Below are 21,668 nucleotides of genomic sequence, written 5' to 3'. Positions count from 1 at the left end.
GGCTATTCTTTGCAGTAGACAGCACGGACATTTGACATTTTATGCAAAATTTACACAAAATGTAAAAAAAATATCTTCTAAGATAGGAAATTATGTTTGATATAAAAAGGTATTTATTACAGAAAGCTGTAAGAATGCAAAGGCTTTTATAACCTTTGTCATATGCGTATTAGCTGATGCTGTCAAAAGTCTAAATCTACAATAGCTGTGAAATGGTTGCCCAAATCTCCTGAAAGCAAGTGTTAGTTTAAGTACAGTTACAGTTTTCAGGTGACCTATATAATATACTACATTCCCAAATTAGAATGGAGCAGAAGGATTCAATAAATAACCTCCGAGTCAGTGATATTAATATACATAATACCCACCCGTCACTGTAATTTTCCATACGTACAGTATAGAGTCCAGGTGGTGAAGGTGGGAAAATGGTGCTGTATCTAAATATGACACAGAGTAGAAAAGACGAAAGGAGAGGCATGAAGAGAGTGGTTTGATAACAGCTGGAATAGTCCTTTTGGCTGTCTATAGATTTGTTGAGACAAGTGTCAAGACAAGTGCACCTCTGTGCTTGCCTTAAATGGCAGAGGGGCAGAAGGGCGGGACAGACCATTTCAATTCAGCGAAAGCATGTCTGAGTGGGTCTGAGTGTTGCTGTGTGTGTGACCGCATGTGTCTTTTTTTGGAAACAAGAGAAAAAAGAGGGAAGGAGGGAGGGAGGGAGAATGGCGAAGAAAGCTCAGAAAGCTCAGAAAGAAAAAGTGAAAACATGTGTAGCGAGGACTCCTGTACAAAGGGTATTCTCACAGAGTACAGAGATGATGGCATTAGAATATGTACCCAGGGCCCAGGCCACTCTTGGCACTTAAAGAGCCCCTAAAGTCAAGTGTCAACTATTATGTGCCATCAGTGGTGACAAAAGGTCACAGAGCAGGACGGATGAGGTCAGCAATGGTACTCACGCACTTCCTCAACATCCACCATTTAGCTTAGCAGTCCCCCAGTGCTCGAAAAGAACTTGCTGTCACTTGGTTTGGAAAAAGGCTTTGCGGTAATAAGCACATCTATCCAGTCTTTTTTACGCAAGATTTTCTTGTGCAGGATAAAATAGCATTTAATTAGGTGAAGAGCGTCAATATTTGCATAGACTCGTTCAGCTAACGATGCGATGTTATGCGGCACGTGCATTAAAAAGCGGTAACATTCACAGATGTACCTCATTTCCCCCGATTAACTATCAAACAGGTACAAATAAAACACACAGGCAACATGCTGAATGTATAAAATGCTTCAGTTGTTTGCTGCTAAACCAGCTCTGTAATTACCTGAAGGATGTTTTAATTGTCGCATGTTCTACTCTTAATATTAGTCAACGCTTTAGCAGCTCTCCGAGTGAGATTGATTGGATAAATCAGTCGGAATTATGGGGAAACAGGAGGCCTGCCAATCAGCGACGTGTGTGTGTTCTCAGTGTGTGTGTAGCTGGGGACCTGCCAGTGCATGAGCGCATGTGCATGTTTGTTAGGATGTGAGTGTATTGATGTGTGTGTGTGTGTGTGTGTGAACGTACTGTATATAGGGCTGACAGCTGGGCTTGTTCAAAAGACTTACTGAGCATTCTGTCTGTTTGGGAAGCAACAAGCACAGTCTATCTGAACAGGGATCTAAACCCTGTGTCAACAGCATAGTACAACTGGTGTAAACAGTCACTGAGTCAACATGCTATCATATCACACCAATGGGGAAGGAACTCTGATGTACTTTAGTGTAATGCGCAGCATTAATAGAGATAAGAAATACAACAAAAAGACCACTCTACTAGTCACAAATCAAAAAGAGAGCATTAAAAAAAACTAACAGTCCTATCCACAGCTTAACAGTGTTTACCTGTGCAAATCATGTTAGCGTGTGGAGGTAGGCACTGTGTTTCCACGTAGAATTTCTGTGAATCTGAGTGTGTGTGCAAATTCATATGACACCGTGTGTGTGTGTGTGTGTCAGTCCATCAGCGTGTCGGCGTCACAGCCCTTCACTAAGTCCCAGATTAACAGTGACAGGCAGAGATCCCTCTAATTATCTCTTCCTAGACCACATGCAAATGGCAGAGCCAAGTCGAGAGCAACGATTGGCTGGGGCTGGTTGGGCGCCTCTGATGGACTAATGAGCCTGGCGACAGGATACAACCTCGTGATGCACCCCCCCAAAAAAATGGAAAAAACCTCTCACCGCCTCACTACATAGCCTCACACAGGAGGGCACACAAACTTGCACAAACCTGTTCAAGCATTTAAATGATGCTCTTTTATTTACTATCTTGCACTGGCTTTATAGAGGTCCGGGGTCTTCTCTTACACTTTTCTAAGTAAATGGTCTCTGGGCACATACATAATGAAAAAAATATATATCCAGATCTAGAAATGTGTATACACTGCATGTTTATGTTGTGCCTTACAGTTAGTTTTTTAATCATTAACAAGTACAAGACCACCACTAGTGGATATACTTTCTTAGTTGACATACTTGTGCATAAAAGACAAAATGCCAAACATTTTTCATTTCAACTTTAATTTCACCATGTATCCTCCAATACACTAACCACACAACCAAACACATTCTGCAAGCTTAGAGGCTAACTCTGTATCAATTCCAGAGGATTTGAATAAAGATGGCACATGGAATAGTAAAAAGGATGGAAACGCATACAATGATGGACTGGAACAGACGGTCACAAACTGGCTCTTGACAATGGACTGCTACAGTCAGCTAAAAAGTCATTTCAGTAAATCAGCAGGAAACATGGCAACAGTGTCAAACAGTCCACCACGTCTTGAACCGAGTCCCAGTTCATCTAAACTGGTTGACAAAACTGGTTCCAAGGGCAAAACATGGAGTTATTTCGCTGACAGAGCTCACCAAAACAAATACCCAGTGGACATGCTAGAAATCCAAAGACAAACTTGATCCAAAGCTGGCAAAGTCAGGTGCAGTAACAAAATGCATGGTGGCTGCAAGTGTGATAAAGTATCCAGTGACAACTGCAGCATGTTACTACTTTTGTTTTGGTATTGTAGAAGTATTTATTTTTCAGTTAATGACAGCATTCTTTACAGCTGTGCAAAGCTCACAATGTCTGAGGACATTTGATCTCAATGCAATGTGAAAAAGCTCAGCTGGCATTGAGATGACATGAGATATCGTGCATATCTCATTTTAGTAACGCTACTATAAGCCTGCTTTCACATGCTTAAACATTTCTCTTTTATTTTTTTAGCCACATCGCTGAAAAATGGCTGTTTCTCTGTTCAGTCAAACTTTGTTTAAAAAGCTGCCCATAGACCTTGTGTAGTCAGATGTAGTTAAATCTTGCAGGGCTCCAACTATGATGGTGTCATTCTCCAAAAACCTGGCATCATAACAAGAGAATTTCCTTCCCTTCTGCACCATTTCCCATTCTGACAGCAAAAGCATGTGGAATTGTTAAGAGAATTTTTATTTTAGTTAAATCATTAAAGTATAATCAAGTAGAAACAAGTATGCCTTATAATCAAGTGTTTATATATTTTCACACGGTAAAGCTTACTGTTGAAAAGAACACAATGTATTCCTTGCTTAAGTGTGTGAGATGTTTGACAAAGACAGGATATATACATGCATTCTTTACTTCAGTGTCTGCGATGTCAGATAAGCATGAATACTGCTGTGTCGTTGTTTTTCAGTTTGTGTGCAGAAGTTAGATAGCTAAGACAATGCCTGAGCTCTCCCCTCTTCAGTTGAAAGAGGAAGTATTATGTAACCCATTTTGCCTTATAAATAAAGCGAGTAAACGGTGCTCGGTGTGTTAGTCTGCTCAGAGACTCTCACCCGTGCGCACGTCTTTGAAACTCTGAGTCGGTCTGCCAGTGTCTCATTTCTCTCTTACTGTGTTTGAACAAATTGTCAACCCTTGACAGGAATACAGTCTTTATTTGCAGCATCAAATACCCCAGTGTGTTTGAGGAGCCTTGGGAGTTGCCATTTTTAATCAGGAGAGGGTGGCTTTGTCTTGTCCTTGTTCCATCCAGCATTTCTATCTGTGCTGGGAGGGCTTTTCAGTAGATTAAGCAGCATTTTCATTTAGCTCTGGTGTTAGAGTCACTCCAACTATTTATCCATCCAAAGTCTGAAGCTGGAACAGTCACAGAGATTGCTATTTATACAATTAAATTACATAAAAAATGCATTTTTTTAAAGCAACGTCAGGTACAGTAAGTTGACAAAGGATAACAGGATAATCTAGTTCAGCTTGCTGTGTGGAATAACCAACGTGAAGCGAGGGTTATGATGATGAGCAGCAATATTATAGAAATTACTGGTAATAACTGTAACTAATTTAAACCCATTCGGAGTTGGGATTGCAGAAAAGTTTTGTGACATAATAACCCAAAAGAAATGGGAAAACATATTTTGCACATGCCAGCATTTCCATGAAGAGGGTACACATGATAGTCCTGAGTGTACCTGGAATTTCCAGATACTGACAAAATACTAAAAGGAATACACTGACTCACCTAACAAATTGCACCATATTCCATAATATTCTACCAGATTATCAACTTTTATTCAGGGAATGAACAAGGATTCATGTAATTTAGGAGATAATCTGAAGTGGTGTGGTCAGTGTTTACCTATGCTGTAAGTAAATTCAGAGAACAGAGCATTGTGCAGTAATGACTGATGTCTTGTCTCCCCAAAATGGTTTGACCATGACCACTCTCTGAGAACATGGATTTTTCTCGACCCTCGAGATGGTTTTTAGAGGGACAAGACAAATATTTCAGATGTATCACACTGAGGCATCATGCTGGAGGTGAGAGGAGGTAAAGGGAGAGTGAGAGATTAATACAACAGAGGGGGAAAGAGAGAGAGAGAGAGCAGAAAAGTGCAGCCTGCCTGCCTGGCTGACAGTTGACTCTGTTGGATGTGACTTTCACAGTCTGCTGGCGGTTTGTGTGGAAGCCATCACATCTGTGACTGGCCGTTTGATTAATGAGCCTCTCAGCCTGTCTGTGCAGTTTGAGGAGGGGCCACGGCCTTATCCCAGGCATCACTGATTTATTCGCCTTTGGAGCAAACCTCCAAGTATCACACACGCTAAAAATGTAATGTTGAACATTCAAACACACGCGGCCCGACACATGTACGCCCTCTGTGATATGCTTACAGTATACAAGCTGGTGCAGTGCAGATGCACACAAGCAGGGATGGGAACAGAGTGATGCGCATAAGCTCGTCCCTCTTCTTCACCACCTGCTTACGGCTAATGAAAACCTCAATGTGTCAGTGCTGTCCAGGGGTAGCGAAGACAAAACACGCCATGTATAACCAAGCAGACAAAAGATGTATTCTGTCTCCACCAACACAAACTCCCATCCCAAGCTGTCAGTCAGTAGAGAGGACACCCAAGGAGATCTACGAGAGAAGAAAGAAGCCCTTCCTCAATGACACCTCACACTCTCCTGATTTTCAAAAGTGACAAGTCTTTTGAATTCGTGGCCTCGCAAGATGGAGAGTCTGATGATGGCTTGAGAGCATTTCTTCTTGTTTCTTTGGCAGCGGCAGCCGTGAAATGTCACTCTGGCTAACCTTGAAGCTCTTTTCTCCTGCGTTGTTTAATGCTTCCAAGACTAGGGCAACCAACTGCTCAAAACGGTACGGTACCATCACCCTTAAAGTCAGATAAATGCTTTGAGAAATACTTCCAGGTACACAAATGTGCATTAGTGCGTGCATGCCCTCACAAAAAGATGCACACGTGCTCACACAAATGCACAAAGACGAGCGTACACTCACTCATTCCCTGAAGCGTAAAGTAAGACCATTAATCCAGACACACTGAGATCCAGCTTCTCCCCAGGTTGATCAGCGTCCGTGGAGAAAGACGAACGTTCTGACATATTTGTTTTTATTTTATTCCCTGAGAAAAAGGCCCGCCATATGGCAGCGCCAAGGAACAGATGGCGATTGCCCACTTCCTGAAAGCACAAGCGTCTATCGCCGCAATTTAAGGAGCCGCTCAAGCAAGAGAATGCCACAGACTGGCATTTTTCCACAAACTGCTATTGTTATAGACCAGAGGGGTAACAGAAACAATGAGACAATTCAGAGAAAATGGTTTAGTGTTCAGTAGTTATACTGTAGCTAACTATATTAAGCCAGCAAATCTAGAGGTCAATACTACTAGTACCCTTTTACTGTCAATGCGTGTGTAATAAAATCGTACCGAGCAGTGCTTACTCAGAAAATAAGGTCTAAATATAGCACAGCTACAGTATATCTAACTCTGAATTTACTGCGGGCCAACCCATGACGTCTTTCTGTTGCTCCACGCTGATTTTAAGACCGTGTACCCGGAGCAGTAGAACTAGCAGATCTAAGCATGAATGTCCTTGGACGATATTAGATCCTTATGATGGAGTGGAAGAGTGCCAAGTGACACATGAGGCTTCATCTCTCATACTTGGCTACCCCTTAACAACCAGGTCAGGGGACCTTCTCTGACATATAGGTGCAAGGAAACTGTTTCAAAAAGTCACCTTAGCAGATGACAGCTAAAATGTGACTTTTGTCTGTTGCAACACATGACACTTTTTCAGACTTGTTTCATTTTTCCACGGATGGAACAGAAAAATGACATAAAAGACCGTAGCACTCGAAGGCCTTGGGACGCAATCAGAGTCACAGAAGAAAGAGAAGGGTCAGCACTCCTGGCATTATTTCCAACCTACAAAGGGCCTGAGCTGTGTTTTTTTTTAATTGTTTTGTATAAAAGTACGCTCAGACAGAGTTACAAGTGTTCACTAAAGAAAAGGGGATTTGAAAGTGCGACCAAGGACAAAGCAGTTGACTTATCCATTTGCAATCTATTCGCTGAAGAGAAACTTCAGCATCAGTTGAAGCACTTAGTGCTTTGACTCAACGCTTCTGTAACAAAGAGCGGTTCATAACTTGAAGTCAAGGAATGAGACAACCTAGACAAATTTCAATTCGTAATGCATGGAAATTAATATAAATGCATTCAGTACAGTTTGTTCAAGGTGAAATGTTAAGTATATATGAGCATGTAAGGAAGATACTTTTTTTTTCCATATGCAAAAACTTTAAATCTGTTAGAGATAAAGGAAGACACTGAAAACTTTAGGGTGGCTGAATTTTACTAGTTAGTTCTGCTGTTAGACCTTGATTCACAAACAGAGCATGTGTTGTTTCTCTGGTATAAGCCTATCATAAGTCAGCTGCACATCAGTGTCTATAAAGATGTCCATCCATGTAATAGAGGTACTTTCAGCTGCTAACAAAGGGTTGCCACAGCAGGTAGCTCTTCATGTTTGATTTTTATGTCTGATGTCCTTCCTGATGCATCCAACAAGGGATTTGTGTCTCCTCCTGGAGCTAAAACAGGGATCTTTTGATTTTGCAAAAGTAGAATTCAGAGCCACCCATCCATCCATATAATAAGGGGGAAAATAAGGCAAGTAAAGTAAAAAAAATATCTATTTAGCAAAGCAGTTAGCCTTCCTTAATAGGTTTTTGAGGCCTATCATTTATCACAGCTGGCCAAGAACCAACAGGTTGGTCAGTTTCCCAGACAAACAATCAAAATTTGACCCTGCCAGGCAGTACTCCATCAAACACATCCACTAATCACTGCTTCTTACATTGTTTTTAACAGTAACAACGTATTTAACAAAGCCAACCCACCATTTAGTCAGAAAACTAGTGTTTTTTTACATAAGTAATCCATCTTCCCATTAATGTATCAAGTCTGCCAGGAAGCCAGGTCATATAGTCAACCCTGGGGGTCCTTCAGTAGTATTAATCAGTCTGGTTTCTGCTGAAAAGCTCAATCTGTAGATGATGGATGAGCTATCATGCCAAGGGAACTGAAGTGACAGGTGACAAAGAAGGACACACATATCTGTATAAATCCACTCTCCCTCCTGTCTGGCCCGAGCGTTACACCGTCAAGGTAGCAGGGTGAAAGTGTATGTATACGCATGTGTGTGTACGTGTGTGTGCCGACATAGTGTCTCAGCATGTGTCCCGCTCTGCTAATGAAGTCATCTGAACAGTGATTTAACAGCCCTGGTTTAAAAGCCTACCGCCCCTTAACTCATAGCCTTGCTCCATTAGAATGTGATATAAACCCTAGGCACAATAACTGTCCTGCCACTATCACAATATATAGGAGGCCAATGGGCCACACTGCTAAGTCACACAGCCCGGGAGCAGAAAAAAATATTGACTGTGTACAGGAAGAGAAAGTCATTCAAGGAGACTAAAAGTTAGAAGGTAGAAATTCACAACAAGGTCACAATAAGAGGACTTTTTATACTGTACGGGGTAGAAACATTACTATTAAAATCATCAAGAGGGTGAGATATGCTGTGGCTTTTTCAGCAACTGGAAGCAGTGAAAGAGTAATTGTTGTGAAGTGAAAACAGCCGAAGGCGCTTCGGCCTGTGGTTACGCAGAAAGTGTTCCTTATCTACACTAACAAATGGATCAGTGGATGAGACATCAGTGTGCTTATCCCATGAACGGCCTTCTATAGCTTGAGGGATATTTCTGAGTCACAGATTGATCTGAGAAAAACTTTGACAGCTTACATGTCGCCAGTCCATGAAACTAACTTCCTGCTCTGTGCGAGCAACTTGTGCTGAACCAAAGCCATTCTCCAAATCCTCCATGAAATCTGTTCCTCTGGCCCAACAAAGACAGGCTAATGAGGCAGATGACAGAATCTCAGACACTTTGATACTATGAGATTAGGGTGAATTATATAACCTTTAACCCCTCCCACTCCCATCTTCACACTTTTTGAATCCTTGTCAGAAGTGATATGCTTTTTCTCCGTGTCGCTCACAATCTCAAACTTCAAGTCCAGACCCTCTTTTTCTATGTCTCTTGCTATCGGACTTCATATCCTCTTCTTTCAGTTTCTATTCATGAATGCTGAAACACTAATTTGGCTCAGTCAAGCAATGACAGTATCTGTTGTAGCATGCAACAAAGCAGCGTATAAGGGGCGGAAGAATAGAATATGTGTATGTGGGTGTGGGAAGAGGGGGTAGAGGCATGGAGGCGACAAAGCTCGTCACAGCGTAGCACAGAGCTGAGTACTTCACCCTTATTAGGCCCGTGTCCTTGGCAGATGCAGAGCTTGCCCTTTGTTAGAAAGGTGTGTGTGTGTGTTACAATGGCAGTGATTTAGAATGGATTGGGCGTAGGTGTGGAGACAAGGTGCAGTAGCCCCATAGCTCCCTGATAGCTGGCAGCGTGACAGCTGTGAATGGAGAACAGGGAACAGCCTGAAGTATTGCAATCTAATATGTGTCACATACCTGCATAAATATTTATGCCTGTTGCAGAGTAAAACAGGAGGGGAGGGGGAGGAGAGGATGGGACAGGAGTGGTGGACTTGGGCGAAAAACTTCAATCAGATGACACAAAAATCCGAACCAGCCTGTTTTTTTTATCCATCTTTATGTACCAACCCCAAGGTCTCAAAAGTACCTAATAAGCAGGCATTACTCAATTACCAAAAATTGTGTCTGTGCAGTCAGTGACACATGCATTCACAGAGAGGATTTCATTGATCCACTCCATTCAGCGCACACGGTATATGATAGCACTCCAATATCCTCTTTCCAAAGATTTCTTTCCACAGCACAGCCCGCATTATAGAAGACACAATCGGGAAAATGAAACTTTATATGCTGATAAAAACCATCTGAGGTCTGTACTAAGGCGAGTAATTCACAAAATGACTGCACAAATGAAACACAAAAAGACACATAAAAATACATATATTGCAACAGAAATGTTTTACCTGTTGGCCAGCAGAGCTCTGAAGGTGACCCGACTCATGCCCTGATAGGCTGGGAGCAGCCTTGCCCAGTCCCATGCCCAGTCGACCACAGCACTCTGTTGATGTATGAGGATAGCGTTTGTTAGTTATTAATCAGGGTTAATACCATCAGTGCATTACCGCTCCAGCTGGGACCCACTAACAAAAGAGGAGGGGGGTCTCCAGCGCAGGCCACCGACATCAGGCGATCAATCATGTCCGCACAAGAAGGTTTTTATTCCAATAAGACAGCAATTAATTTATAAATCCATTTGGGGGATGTAGCCATCATTTATAGAAAGATAAATCAATTTTTGGAGGGAGTCGTTACTCTTCTTGCTATGCCTTTTTTTTCCCTCTTTCCATCTTCAATGGCACTCTGCCAACCCCCCACCTTCCCTTCTCCTTTTCTTTCCCTCTATTGCTAACTCTCACTCTTTTTTAAAAATACACACACGCCCACGTGTGGATGTGAACAGGGAACACACACACCTGGCACCATCACCATATTGGGAAAGCAAATAAAAATCAGATTGCTTTGATTGTAAAATGTCACTCTTAACTCCAGGCTGAGTTTTATTGACAAAAGGAGGAGAACTCTACTCGTTCCATCCATCCATCCGATCCCCCCTCTGCTTCTTCCTCATCTGTGATTGATGGGTGTAACTTTTTCCTCCTCCCTCCATTTTATTTGACAAACAACACAGGCACCTGAAGCGGAGAAGGCATTTTAATCATTCTCTTAATAGGGTGTTTCTATGCAAAGCTATGCAGCCTCCTGTGATAAGCCGAAAACAGGCCAAGTCTTAGAAATTAAATGGGACTAATGTTCTTGAAAAGCCACAGCAAGAACTGAAGCTGCTATAAGGGACAAATATAAGAGTCACAAATACAAATCTTTTTCATAGCTTATGTTCTGTATTTATCACTCTATGTTTCCCTTTTTGTTTCTTCTCTTTCTAATCACCCTCAACTGATCTTAGCAGATAGCTGGTCCTCCCTGATCCCGACTCTGTTGCAGGGCTCTTCCTGTTAAAAAGGAGTTTTTCTTTCCCACTGTTGCCGAGTGGTTACCCATAGCAGATTGTCTGATTACTGGAGGTTTCTAATATTGTAGGGTCTTTCCCTTTCAATATGAAATACCTTGATGTGACTGTTGACTGAATAGGTTCTGTACAAATAAAACTGAATTGTATTCAACTCTAATAATATAAATATTAAAGTTATAATTCTAATCCTTAAAAAAAGAAAGCAGAAACACACAGGCCTATCTTGAGAAAATACTTACTGCTGTAAGTGTTATAAGTACCATTGTATCTCTCCTAACAGTGGGGGGTATCATAGTAATAGAGGGGAAATGAGGGGGAAAGCGAGCAACTCTTACAGTGAGTTACCTGTAGGTAGACTCAACCCTGATATGGAGAACAAAAAACCTAACAATTAAATGAACATCATGGTGACACTCCTGGGGATAGGTTCAGGATAAGAGGCTACATGGTTCAAAGCCCCAAAGAAGTGCACTTTAAGACTGCACTCTCCTTTAACATTACTCACTTCTTTACAAAAGAAAAAAAAAAACTTCTCTCATCTTTTCACCTCTTCGGCGTTCTTTTCTTCCTGCCAGCCTAACTCCTGCTCGGAAAAAGACAGCAACCTAAGGGGAATAGGAAAGCCAAGCCCCAGAAAGACCTGACAACTTCAGAGACTACCACAGTATCCAGTTCACTAGAGACTCAAAGAGCTTCTAACCTTCAACATTAAGCTTCCGGCCTCGGTGAAAGTTATAATGACACCACGCTGTATGTTGCAAGTACACCCACACAGTACAAAGTCTGAAAACTGGAAAAAGTTCACATGAATATCAAAGATGTTTCACACAACTAAAACAAGTTTTAAACACTTATTTGCTACCAGAATATAATACAATGTTAACCTTAAAAGGCTTAACACACCTGATCCAGCTTCTTCTTGCCAATGTGGTCAAACTGGTGGAGAGGATTGAAACGGGCACCTCCAACATGACTCTCGGGGCCAAGATCAAACTTCACAAAAGGAGGAGGATCATTTGGCAAGTCTGAGCTTCCACTCAGTTTAGACATCAGCAGTTCCTGTAAGCAGGTTATGAGGGTGGGATGGAAGAAGAGAAACACAGGAGACGGATGCAATGTGATTGATAAGACTGATAATAAATAAGCTGTAAAGAAAAAGTCTGACAACTAGAGTGAGGCCAAAAGGTTTTGTATAAGTAAAATAACTAAACTCAAAGTAGATCGAACAGACCAAACAAATAAAGAGTCTAGTGGAGTTTTAGCGTCTACTTACGTGTATGGCTCCACCCTGAGCCATATTTCAGTGAATGAATAAAGCAATGAAAAACATATATCAAAACAAAATATGTACAGATGGAACGAAAGAGAAACAGGTTTTTTACACTAGTGCACTTTCTGGTGCTGTTTCTGTAACCTTTGCTGTAGTTGTAATGCATGTGTCTCACAATAGGTCCAGCATATAGCAATGAGTCTTTGTACACTATGACTCTATGTGTGTGTTCATGCACACATAGGCATCCTGGTGTGAATTCGGTATATTCCCATCCGTCAGCTTGACATGGCCTCTGGACCTCCTCCTCCCTCACCTCACCACCAACCCAGTCTGTCCCTGACCTGCATGTTCTTGCCTCGACCTTGGCTGGGTAGAGACGCTGGAGCTGCCAGAAGGACAACTCTTGATTCTTGCAGTTCCCATTCACATTCTCTCAAATTGCCGAGCAGAGTTATATGTGTTAACACTTCAAAAACATCAAAAACACATACTCTACATGTCCATGCTGGATCCTATTAGATACAGATTATGAACTCCAACTAGACAGAGAAAGGTAAAGAGATCTGGTAATGCAATTTATCTAAATTATCTAAATGTAAAAAATAAATAACCAGGCTCATTTAGGTAGTTATATTAATTATATTAGTCTTAAGACTAAATGTCAAAGAAGTGTTGCATTAAAAATAAATTAAAACTAAAGAAATTAATATCCTTTTCATTTAGCATGAAGAATAAAGTTTTTAAGATTTAGTTGTAGTATGTCATGTCCTTGTTTCATGCTAGAAAAACTAACATGTTTGCATTCAGAAGAATGGATAGGGTTAACAGTCTTCCCAGCAGCACTACGAACTCTCTGGGATGGTATGCTCATTACAGAAATACACAAGCGACTTCAGAGACCGAAAGAAAAAAAAAAGATGGAAAAAACCCACAAAAATAGCATTTGTGTCTTGTGATAGGCTTGTTAATAACCATTGCAAACTTTTGAATACTGTCCAGTATTCATTTAAAAATGAATGGAATCAGACACAAAATTCACATATAATGTGAGAATGCAATCAAACTGTATGTACATTTCAGGACACTTGAGCCAAGCTGGCATAATGTTAACTTATAACCAGCAGTTGTTGATGTGTAAACATCAACAACTGCTGTTGTGCATTATAGAGCCCCAACTTCAGTTAGCAGCATCCATAAAACACAATTAGGTGGAAGGACGTCCAAGTTTTCAAGATGGCATGGCAACATGGCGTAAGTGTATGAGAATGCATCAATTTGTTGGACTAACACTAACTATTTATGAGTACAGTATTCTCTTTTTCTATTAAGTCATCTCAAAAAAATATTTACTGTACCTTTAATGTTTTGCTTTTTCAACTTGATTTTCATTGGACAGGAAACGGCAACATTCCAAAAAAGTGTTACTAGACCAGTTAAAACAACTTAATATGATTTTTAGCTTTTCAACAACCACCAAAGATCTTCTTTAGACATCAGAAAACTTTAGCTACAATAGGCTAATAAAATCTAATCGATTTGGGGACTTTTAGAAGAATGGTTTTTGAAGTAAATTTCATAAAATAACTTCCACTTGAGTTTTAAAGGGATGTTCTTCCTCATTGAAATCTCTTCCAAAAAGCTTTCCACAGAGTCTAGTAACTCCACGAGGCTTCCTCTGCTCTATGTGAGGTGAGTGTATTACACTGGAAATCACTGTAGGTTTGCACCCTTGAGGTCACTTGAACAAAAGACGATCAGAACAAGCAGACTGCACACAAGCAGCAGCCCTCTTCCCTCTGTCTCCCCCTCCTGAACAGCCTGCGGCCTCAGGCCAGCAGCCACCTAATTGCTGGGGAGAGCAAGTACTTCCCTACCTCATTGCCTTGGATGATGTGATAGATCTGCCTCAGGTAGCTGCTGCCACCTGCTTTGTGGCAGACCTCCAGCAGCATCAGGCCTATTTTCTGCTCAGTCAGTTCAGCTGCAGCAACTCCTCTCTCGCTTCCTTGTTCAAATACACTGTGAGTGAAACAGAGATGGGAAGAGGAGAACTTAGTAAAGACAACACAAAGAAAAAACCCAGAGTGAAGAACATAGAAGATGAGAGGAGCAGAAGGAGGCAGGGTGTCGGCTTATATTTGAATACCACCTCTGGCTAAGGAAGTATCTTCGAGTTTGGAGAGGAATTTGGGCTACAATTTAGAAATTGCTATGACTGGAAAATTAACTGTATTAAAATTAAAGTTTGTTTTTTTTATTCAGTTACTTCACAAGGCAAAAGAACTTCAAAATGTAAGTCTTGGCAAAGAAAAAAAATTACATTTTGCTCTAGTATCTGAAAACCAATCAGACCAGTCAAATCTTCTGTGGTGAAAATGACCAAGAAATACCAAAATTATTTTCACTATTTTCATTATAATTCATGAGATACATAAGACATTTTAACCAAAGGATGCCGTTGCACTGGACTGGAGTGCGTGTGTGTATGAAGCTTGTATGTAATTGTATGTCAAGGTCCGTAGGCTTGTATTTTCCCAACCCAGGTGAATGCCGGCACCGTTTTCCTGCCCTTCCTGTATGGATGGGTATCACACTACCGTCCATCAAATCTTCTCTTTCACATACACTCCCTGTCATTGTTCTCTCTCTCCTCACGTTTGTAATTATAAAGTGGCAGAAACGGTGTCGCCTGTCAGCCAGCCATTGGCTGTTTGACATTGAGAGTTGCAAAAGAAGAGGAGTCCCGTCTCGTCCATATACATCGCCTCATTCTTTTGCCCGGCGCCCTGGCGGTGGTGTTGTCGGTGATGGTGGCTGTGCATCCGTGTCAGCACCTGCGCTGTATCCTTTCCTGTCCATCACTGTGCAGGTGAAGCAGATGATTGGATTCAGTCAGCAGGGTGATTAATGAGGGCCCCTCTGGATTTGGGACAGCCTATCAATCATGTCATTAGGGCCAATGTGCCCTGAAAGAGGCAGACCTCCGCCAAGGAATAACTGCATTCATCTTCATCTGTGTATGCATCCCGTCAGCCCAGCCAGGGTCACCATGATGGAGAACAATAATCTTCCCCTCTACAAATTACTTTGCAAAGACAAGGTGGGTGCTGTTGGGGAGGGGGTGGTGGTAGTGGTTTACAGTTAGGAAAGGAAAAGAGGAAGGTAAAGATGAAGGAACTGAAGAGGGATCGTGTAGGGCCAAATGTTTTTTGTGAAGGCGTTTACTCTGAATGTGTGTGCGCACGGGATGCCAGTAAGAGAAGTGCCAGTTGTTTTTGGAGTTATTACAACCTTCCTCTCTCTCTTCCTCGCTCTCTCTCTGACACTGTATTCTGATTGTTTACAAGCCAGGCGTCACTTCCCTGTGAAGGTTAGTTTAATGAATAGTAATGATCCCACTGAATGCCTCCGACAGGTGATACATAATCACTCTTCTTTCACTTTTCCACCCCCTCACCACCCCTCAGCCGCCTCGTCTCTTGCCTTTTTTTCTCTGCACTTACCCCCTCTTCCTGTCACTGTAACAGACAGCATTTCCTAGAACTGGTCATAATCTATTCAGTGTCCTTATTTATTTCATTTTTTTTTTAATGGTTACGCTACTGAATCAACTTTATATGAGGATGAATGTGTCCAGAGTTTGCTATGATTAAGTGAGCGACCAGAAGACAACATTTCTGGGAACAAGCAGCAAAATGCAACGCCAAAGGTCACAGATCAGCCAAAAACGAAAGCTGTTTTCCCATCAGTCCACACTGCAGTTCATTCAGTCAAGCATGTGCATCATTTAGCACAACAAACAAATCTGAGATTCATTGATTTTACTCATACAGATTGTCAGTAAAAAATTATCTTGGTTACATGATACATCAAAATTTGAATGCTCAATTAGAAATGGATGTCTAAGTTGCATTTGTTTAGTATTTTTCTAGGTAATTCTTATGGCAAGTAGCGAAACATACCATCAGTCAGTTTGATGCATTTGAACCTCCTCCTTCAGCAGACAGTCAGCCCTTATTTTTGACGATCACAAAATTACATTCGGGGAAATAAATTTTTATGAAAAGATTTTGAGGCTGACATCAGTAGCCTATACTAAATGAGAGGGAAGATGGACTAAGAAAAAAATAGCACTTAAGCTACTGTTGGCACCATTCTAATGTTGACCTCTTTCCATATCCTCCTACCTGTCTGAGCAGAGTTTGCGGGCCTTCTGCAGCTGCAGTTGTGTCCACTTTGGTCGTTTTTCCTCCAAGGCCTGTATAACTTTGTGCACTGAAGGTTTGGGAACACCCTAACAAGGCAAATGAATAAAAATATGACAGACATTAAGCCAGTCATCATATACAGAAATTATAGGTCTGGTACAACCCACTACTATTTGTAATTTCTAACTAAACCCTCTACCTGTTGTGGCTACCACATCAATTTCAGCCATTACCTTTTGCTGAATGCCTATGGCCGCCTGTACGCACTCTGCCAGCAGGGACAGGCGGTCTTTTGCTGAGCGGTCCAGAGCCAGACCACTGATCTGTTCTAGTGTGTCTGGGTCTTCTAGGCCCTGGATCAGGCAGCCCAGCAAGGCCCAGATCAACAGGCCCACTAACCGCAGCTGCCGGGCATGCTGGGAAAGGTGCTTCTCTGCCACTTGGAATAGAAAGCGGATCGGGAGTGGCAAGGATGCTACAGCCATTGGCAGGTTGGTGAAAATGAAGGACAATGCTTGAATTGCTAAGGATATGATAGCTAGAAGAAGAAAGAAATGTTAGTAAAATTCCTTGAATTTTATCTTGAATGTGCAAAACTCAGTCTGTGCATACTTTTAGCAACAGTGTCCTTTCCCTTTACATCCAATGGTGTGTAGTTCCAGTCCTTGGGTATCTTAGCCAGGACATTCTCTGGCACAGTACGCTTGAACAAGGCTGCACCAGGCTCCTCTGTGGCCTGCCAACCCAAAACCATGGAGACGAGGTGTTGCAGAAGGCTATTGGTGGATTTTGTGACTATGTCCCGGACACAGCTGACAACTATAGGTACTGTCCGTGTGGTGTCTGACAATAATAAACAAAGGAAGCAGATTTTTTAAAACAAGGGTCAGCTAAAGAAGATCAGATGAATGACTCCAGACCGTAATTATTATTTAGTTTTAAGATTTGGGGAAAAAAATATTGGTAAACTGCATAAGATAAAGTACAAGGTTAGTGTTACAGCAACAAACTGTTAGGTTTGTTAGGTTACTGAATTCACATACTTTGCACTAAAAATGTTAAATTTGAAATCAATACTTTGTGTTTAATCTGAATTTTTTAGCTATGTCAGAAAAAGGCGGATATGTTGTCAAAACCTTTCAAAATGATACGAATGATAAGTTTCTTTAGAGAAAACCTCCTTATACTGTTCTAATTATCCCTGCACTAGGAATATGAACATGTTTCTGTATACTGATAAAAAAATGGAGAGTGGATGCTTACACATTAGATCAGTTGACATTTCATGTTATAGTTATTGTGCTTTGGGGTTTATTTTTAAAGCAACAAATCAAAAGTCAAGAAATAACTCTACTTTTCAAAGAATGACAAAAAACAGAGCCATAAATCATTTATATGAATCCATATAGTGTTATGGTATTCTCTTAAAATATCTGCACCAAATGTGAGTACTCAAGTTCAAACTAAAATCAGATGCTCTCGATCAAATCCAGGTGGCCTGATAGCACGAATCTTGCTACGTTCTCCAGGTTTACCGTTTGTCATCGGTTTGCCCTTTTATATCTCGCTCATATTGTTGGCAGACTAACTACAGTATGAAGTTGTATGGCACTCATAAACTTCCTACAGCCCCGGCTGTAAAACCAAAGGCTACAATCGGGAGAAACAGTACTGAAGCGGCACTAAAAGTGCACTGAAATCTCAAAGGACGCCTAACAAAATAAGTAACCTTAGCCGCAGAAAAAGAGGAGAACGGAACAGAAAATGATATAGCTTTTCGAAGGACAAGCGCTCTGTTGCAGGTGAGACCTAGACCTATTTTTCAAAGTCACTTGATTCTCAGACTCTATACCACCTGCAACTGTATTGACTTATGTATTGATCTCAAGCAACCTGGTACAGTGTGATGAAACGTCAATGAAAGCGGAGAAATAGTGAAGCTCTCAATGTAATCTATGAGTTAACTCAGAGTACAGTTTAAATAGAAATGGGGGCACTGGGGGTATCCTGTAACCAAAATTATAATACAAAGATTTGGAACGGTCCAATAATTAAACTAATTACCCTGTGAGGATAAATGTTGATTGGATGACATTGAGAATTTTCTGCGGCACACTCTAGCTCTCTTCCCCTTCATTCACTCTGTCGACCCCTCCCTTGCTCAGTATCCATCTAAATACTCTTCTCCAATCACCCTAATTTATGCTACAATAATTACCACTTACCCAGGATATAAGAATCACCACTAAAAAGAGCTTCACACTCCACAGGAGCTCAGATTAAGCTCTGTATTAAAACTTGCACTAGAAAGAGGCAGAGAGAGTTGGGGAATAACTATAGTCTGTGTAAAAGTATACTTATGCTTTAGCTCATGTTCATGCAGTGTCAACACTGGCCTTTAGAGAAAATAAAATTGAGATATTCTTTGAGGGAAGATTTACCATAGTATTTAAAAATTCACCAATTAGACTCAACATAAAATCTGGCAAGGTGCACTGAATAACATTGAATCGCATTACAATGCAATATTCTGAGAGACATCAGGTTTTGTAGCTCTCACTTTGACCTGTAGCACCTGCCTAAAATGTTGCTCCAGGCCAAGCACACAACCCCACGGCAGCAGGACAAAGGCACCCTGCCAAACGGCACAAACTGTTTACGGAGGCGTAAGGAACAATAACAGCCCAAAGTGTTCGTTCGGCCTTTAAACTCTCCAGATCCCAAAACGATTGAACATCTGGAGGACCTGCTGGAACAAACCGTGATCCAGTGTCAGTACCCTACAACAAACAGGACCCAAAAGAGCCACTGCCAGACACCAGAAGAGACCAGGAGGAGGGCAGCCAACACAATATGAAATATATGCAATTTTAATTTATTTACTTCAATTCACTACTCGGAAATTCATGTAATGATTATTTGTCATGTTCTCCAGTTTATCACGAACTGTTCATTTTAAAACTAACCTGATTTAAAGTGCTGTATTTTAACACATACTTTAGGCACAGTGTGTTTGACACACTTCTGAAGTAGGAAGTAGAAAATCCTAGGAGTTCCTAGTTGAAATTTTCAACTGTAGCGCCCCCTCAAATCAGATTTCCCACTCAGAAAGTCAGAGAAGCCCTACAAACCCCAACTTTAAAACAGTAGTCCATCTAAAGTTGTAAAACTGTAAAGCATGTACTCTGTGCTACCACTTTTGTGTATTTGTGACTGACTAAATAGGCCGTACATAGAGCACTGACCAGGTTCTACATATGAACATCTGCAGCCATTTTTGTTCTTTTCCAACTGCTACTACTAGAACACAACTCTGGAATGAAGTCACTCCCAGCTCTGACACCTGATTTCCAAAGTAAAAGGAATCCAGGGTTACAGTACTAGAGCACACAAACTAGAGATTGTACAACTGCTCTTTCCGAAATCAGTGCAATGCCAAATTGTGGCAGCAATTGCTAAATATTAGGACACAGCAGCAAGGTTGTTACTTTACCTGCCAGAGTGTAGAGATGTTCCCATATGTGTGCACGTTCCAGGTATGGTTGAAGGGCCTGAGTCAAGGCCTTAGGAACATTATTCAGGCAAGAGAAAAGGTTGAACAATGACATCATGAAATCATCTCCCGCCTTGCAGCTCTCTGTAGACATTTCTGAGCTGTTCTCCTGGCAAAAATCTGAAAAAATTAAGCGTCATTTTGGTGACACACATCTGTGAACAGTACAAATTAATGTGCAGATGAATGAAATCTTGATATTCTGGACCACTTGGCACAAAAAACTGGATGCACAAAAGATTAACACTCGTGCACACACATACATCCAAGGGTGTGTAGGCGAGTGTACAGCGTTTTTTTTTTTTTACAAACTATAGTCCAGAAAATATCACTCTTATGGATGTAGGTTTAGAAAGATACAAAACCCAATTCTGTGAAGCAGCATTTTGATTTCCATGAACAAAAGCACATTGGAAAATGTCAAGGCTTCCCAACCTGACACATGTTAACAGAACGGGTGAACAAAAGGCACTGTGGAGTAGAAGGGGAAGAAAAATCCACATCTGTGTTAGATGGAGGAAAAGAGACAATAAAAAAACAGAAAAAGAAACAGATTTCAAAGCCCCTGGCTGTGGTATCCACAGTACACGGAGACAGGAAGTGAAAAGGAAGGGGTTTTGACAGGGTGTCCTTGTGGGGGTTGCTGTCTGAGAATAGGGCTGAGGATCGAGGTGTGTATATGTGTGTGTGTGTGTGTGTAACCCATATGGATGTCTATATATGTGTTCTATGTGCTTAAACGTAAGTGTGTGTGTGTGTTAAGTTGACAGGGGTTGCTGAGGAAAAGCCCATTGCTCCAGAGGTGGCAGACATCCAGCAGTCTGTCAGTCAGCTGTGTGGGAGATGACAGCCATTTGAATAGGAGAGAGTATGTAACGCAGCAGTCAATGAGGGGGCGCTGTGATGAAGGGCAGCATGGCTTCCTTCTGACTAATGCTGAACTATTTTAAAATGGCAGGGCTAAATTAGCTGCAGCATCCCAGTGACAGTAACATTAGCCACCTTAATAACATGCAGGTAGGAAGTGCTCAAACTGTTCATGGAAGCTGATTTCTTCTGTCCCTCTAGCCAAGACTCCCTTTGCATCCCTCATGGCTATTTTCATTCACAATAACAAATCTAACACGTAGACTCCAAAGTGGTCAAACAGCCTGACCTCCAATCAGTCCATTAGGTGGCATTGTGTGGATTACACCATCATCTTATTCACTGCCTGTCTAGTAATTGGTCCTTGAGGAGAGAGTGTTCTGGATCTCACTGCTGTGGCTGCAGTGGTCCAGGAAACAGGGGTGACTAACATTAATTTCCACTTGGGGTGCTGGATAACATGGCAGGTTAACTAGGTGCCTTATAATAATGATCCCATTATGGAGCAGCAGATGACTTCAGAAAAACATGTCAGTGTGCTGGCACATCTCTGTGGAGTTTCCACTACTCCTGCAGCACACAATAATTCCAATGTGTTTTTGTTTCTATGCTGATTTCTCAAATGCTTTTTCCCCCCTTCCTCTCTGTCTCTAAGCTTATCCAACCTTGATACGAAGCCAATGCATACACCTGTTTATCTTCCGGACAGCCAGTCAACCAGTCACAAGGGCCCTCTCTGTAGACCTCTGTAATTGGAAGCAGACACGCTGAAGATAATAAAAAGGCCATGTGTGTGTGTGTGTGTGTTTGTGAGCGTGTGTGTGTGCATCTGTAC

At 41.5% G+C, this 21,668-nt stretch overlaps 1 protein-coding gene across 1 annotated transcript in view; it reads right to left on the bottom strand.

Annotated features, from left to right (window-relative positions):
* The window catches only part of kiaa0825 (KIAA0825 ortholog), a 118,036-nt gene that overhangs the window by 55,650 nt on the left and 40,718 nt on the right, over positions 1 to 21,668 (bottom strand). Inside the window, exons 16-22 of the mRNA XM_085294085.1 lie at positions 19,907 to 20,086; positions 17,026 to 17,256; positions 16,647 to 16,951; positions 16,393 to 16,499; positions 14,080 to 14,224; positions 11,836 to 11,991; positions 9,866 to 9,960 (exon numbers count right to left, since the gene is read on the bottom strand). Coding sequence (XP_085150211.1) covers positions 9,866 to 9,960; positions 11,836 to 11,991; positions 14,080 to 14,224; positions 16,393 to 16,499; positions 16,647 to 16,951; positions 17,026 to 17,256; positions 19,907 to 20,086 — 1,219 coding nt within the window. The remainder of the gene's footprint in view (positions 1 to 9,865; positions 9,961 to 11,835; positions 11,992 to 14,079; positions 14,225 to 16,392; positions 16,500 to 16,646; positions 16,952 to 17,025; positions 17,257 to 19,906; positions 20,087 to 21,668) is intronic.

The sequence above is a fragment of the Mchenga conophoros genome, linkage group LG12, assembly GCF_057382185.1.
Source record: "Mchenga conophoros isolate Kocher_MC1m ecotype Shallow Benthic linkage group LG12, M_conophoros_male_GT1.1, whole genome shotgun sequence".
NCBI classification, from domain to species: domain Eukaryota; kingdom Metazoa; phylum Chordata; class Actinopteri; order Cichliformes; family Cichlidae; genus Mchenga; species Mchenga conophoros.
This window is presented reverse-complemented; position numbering and strand designations above follow the sequence as displayed.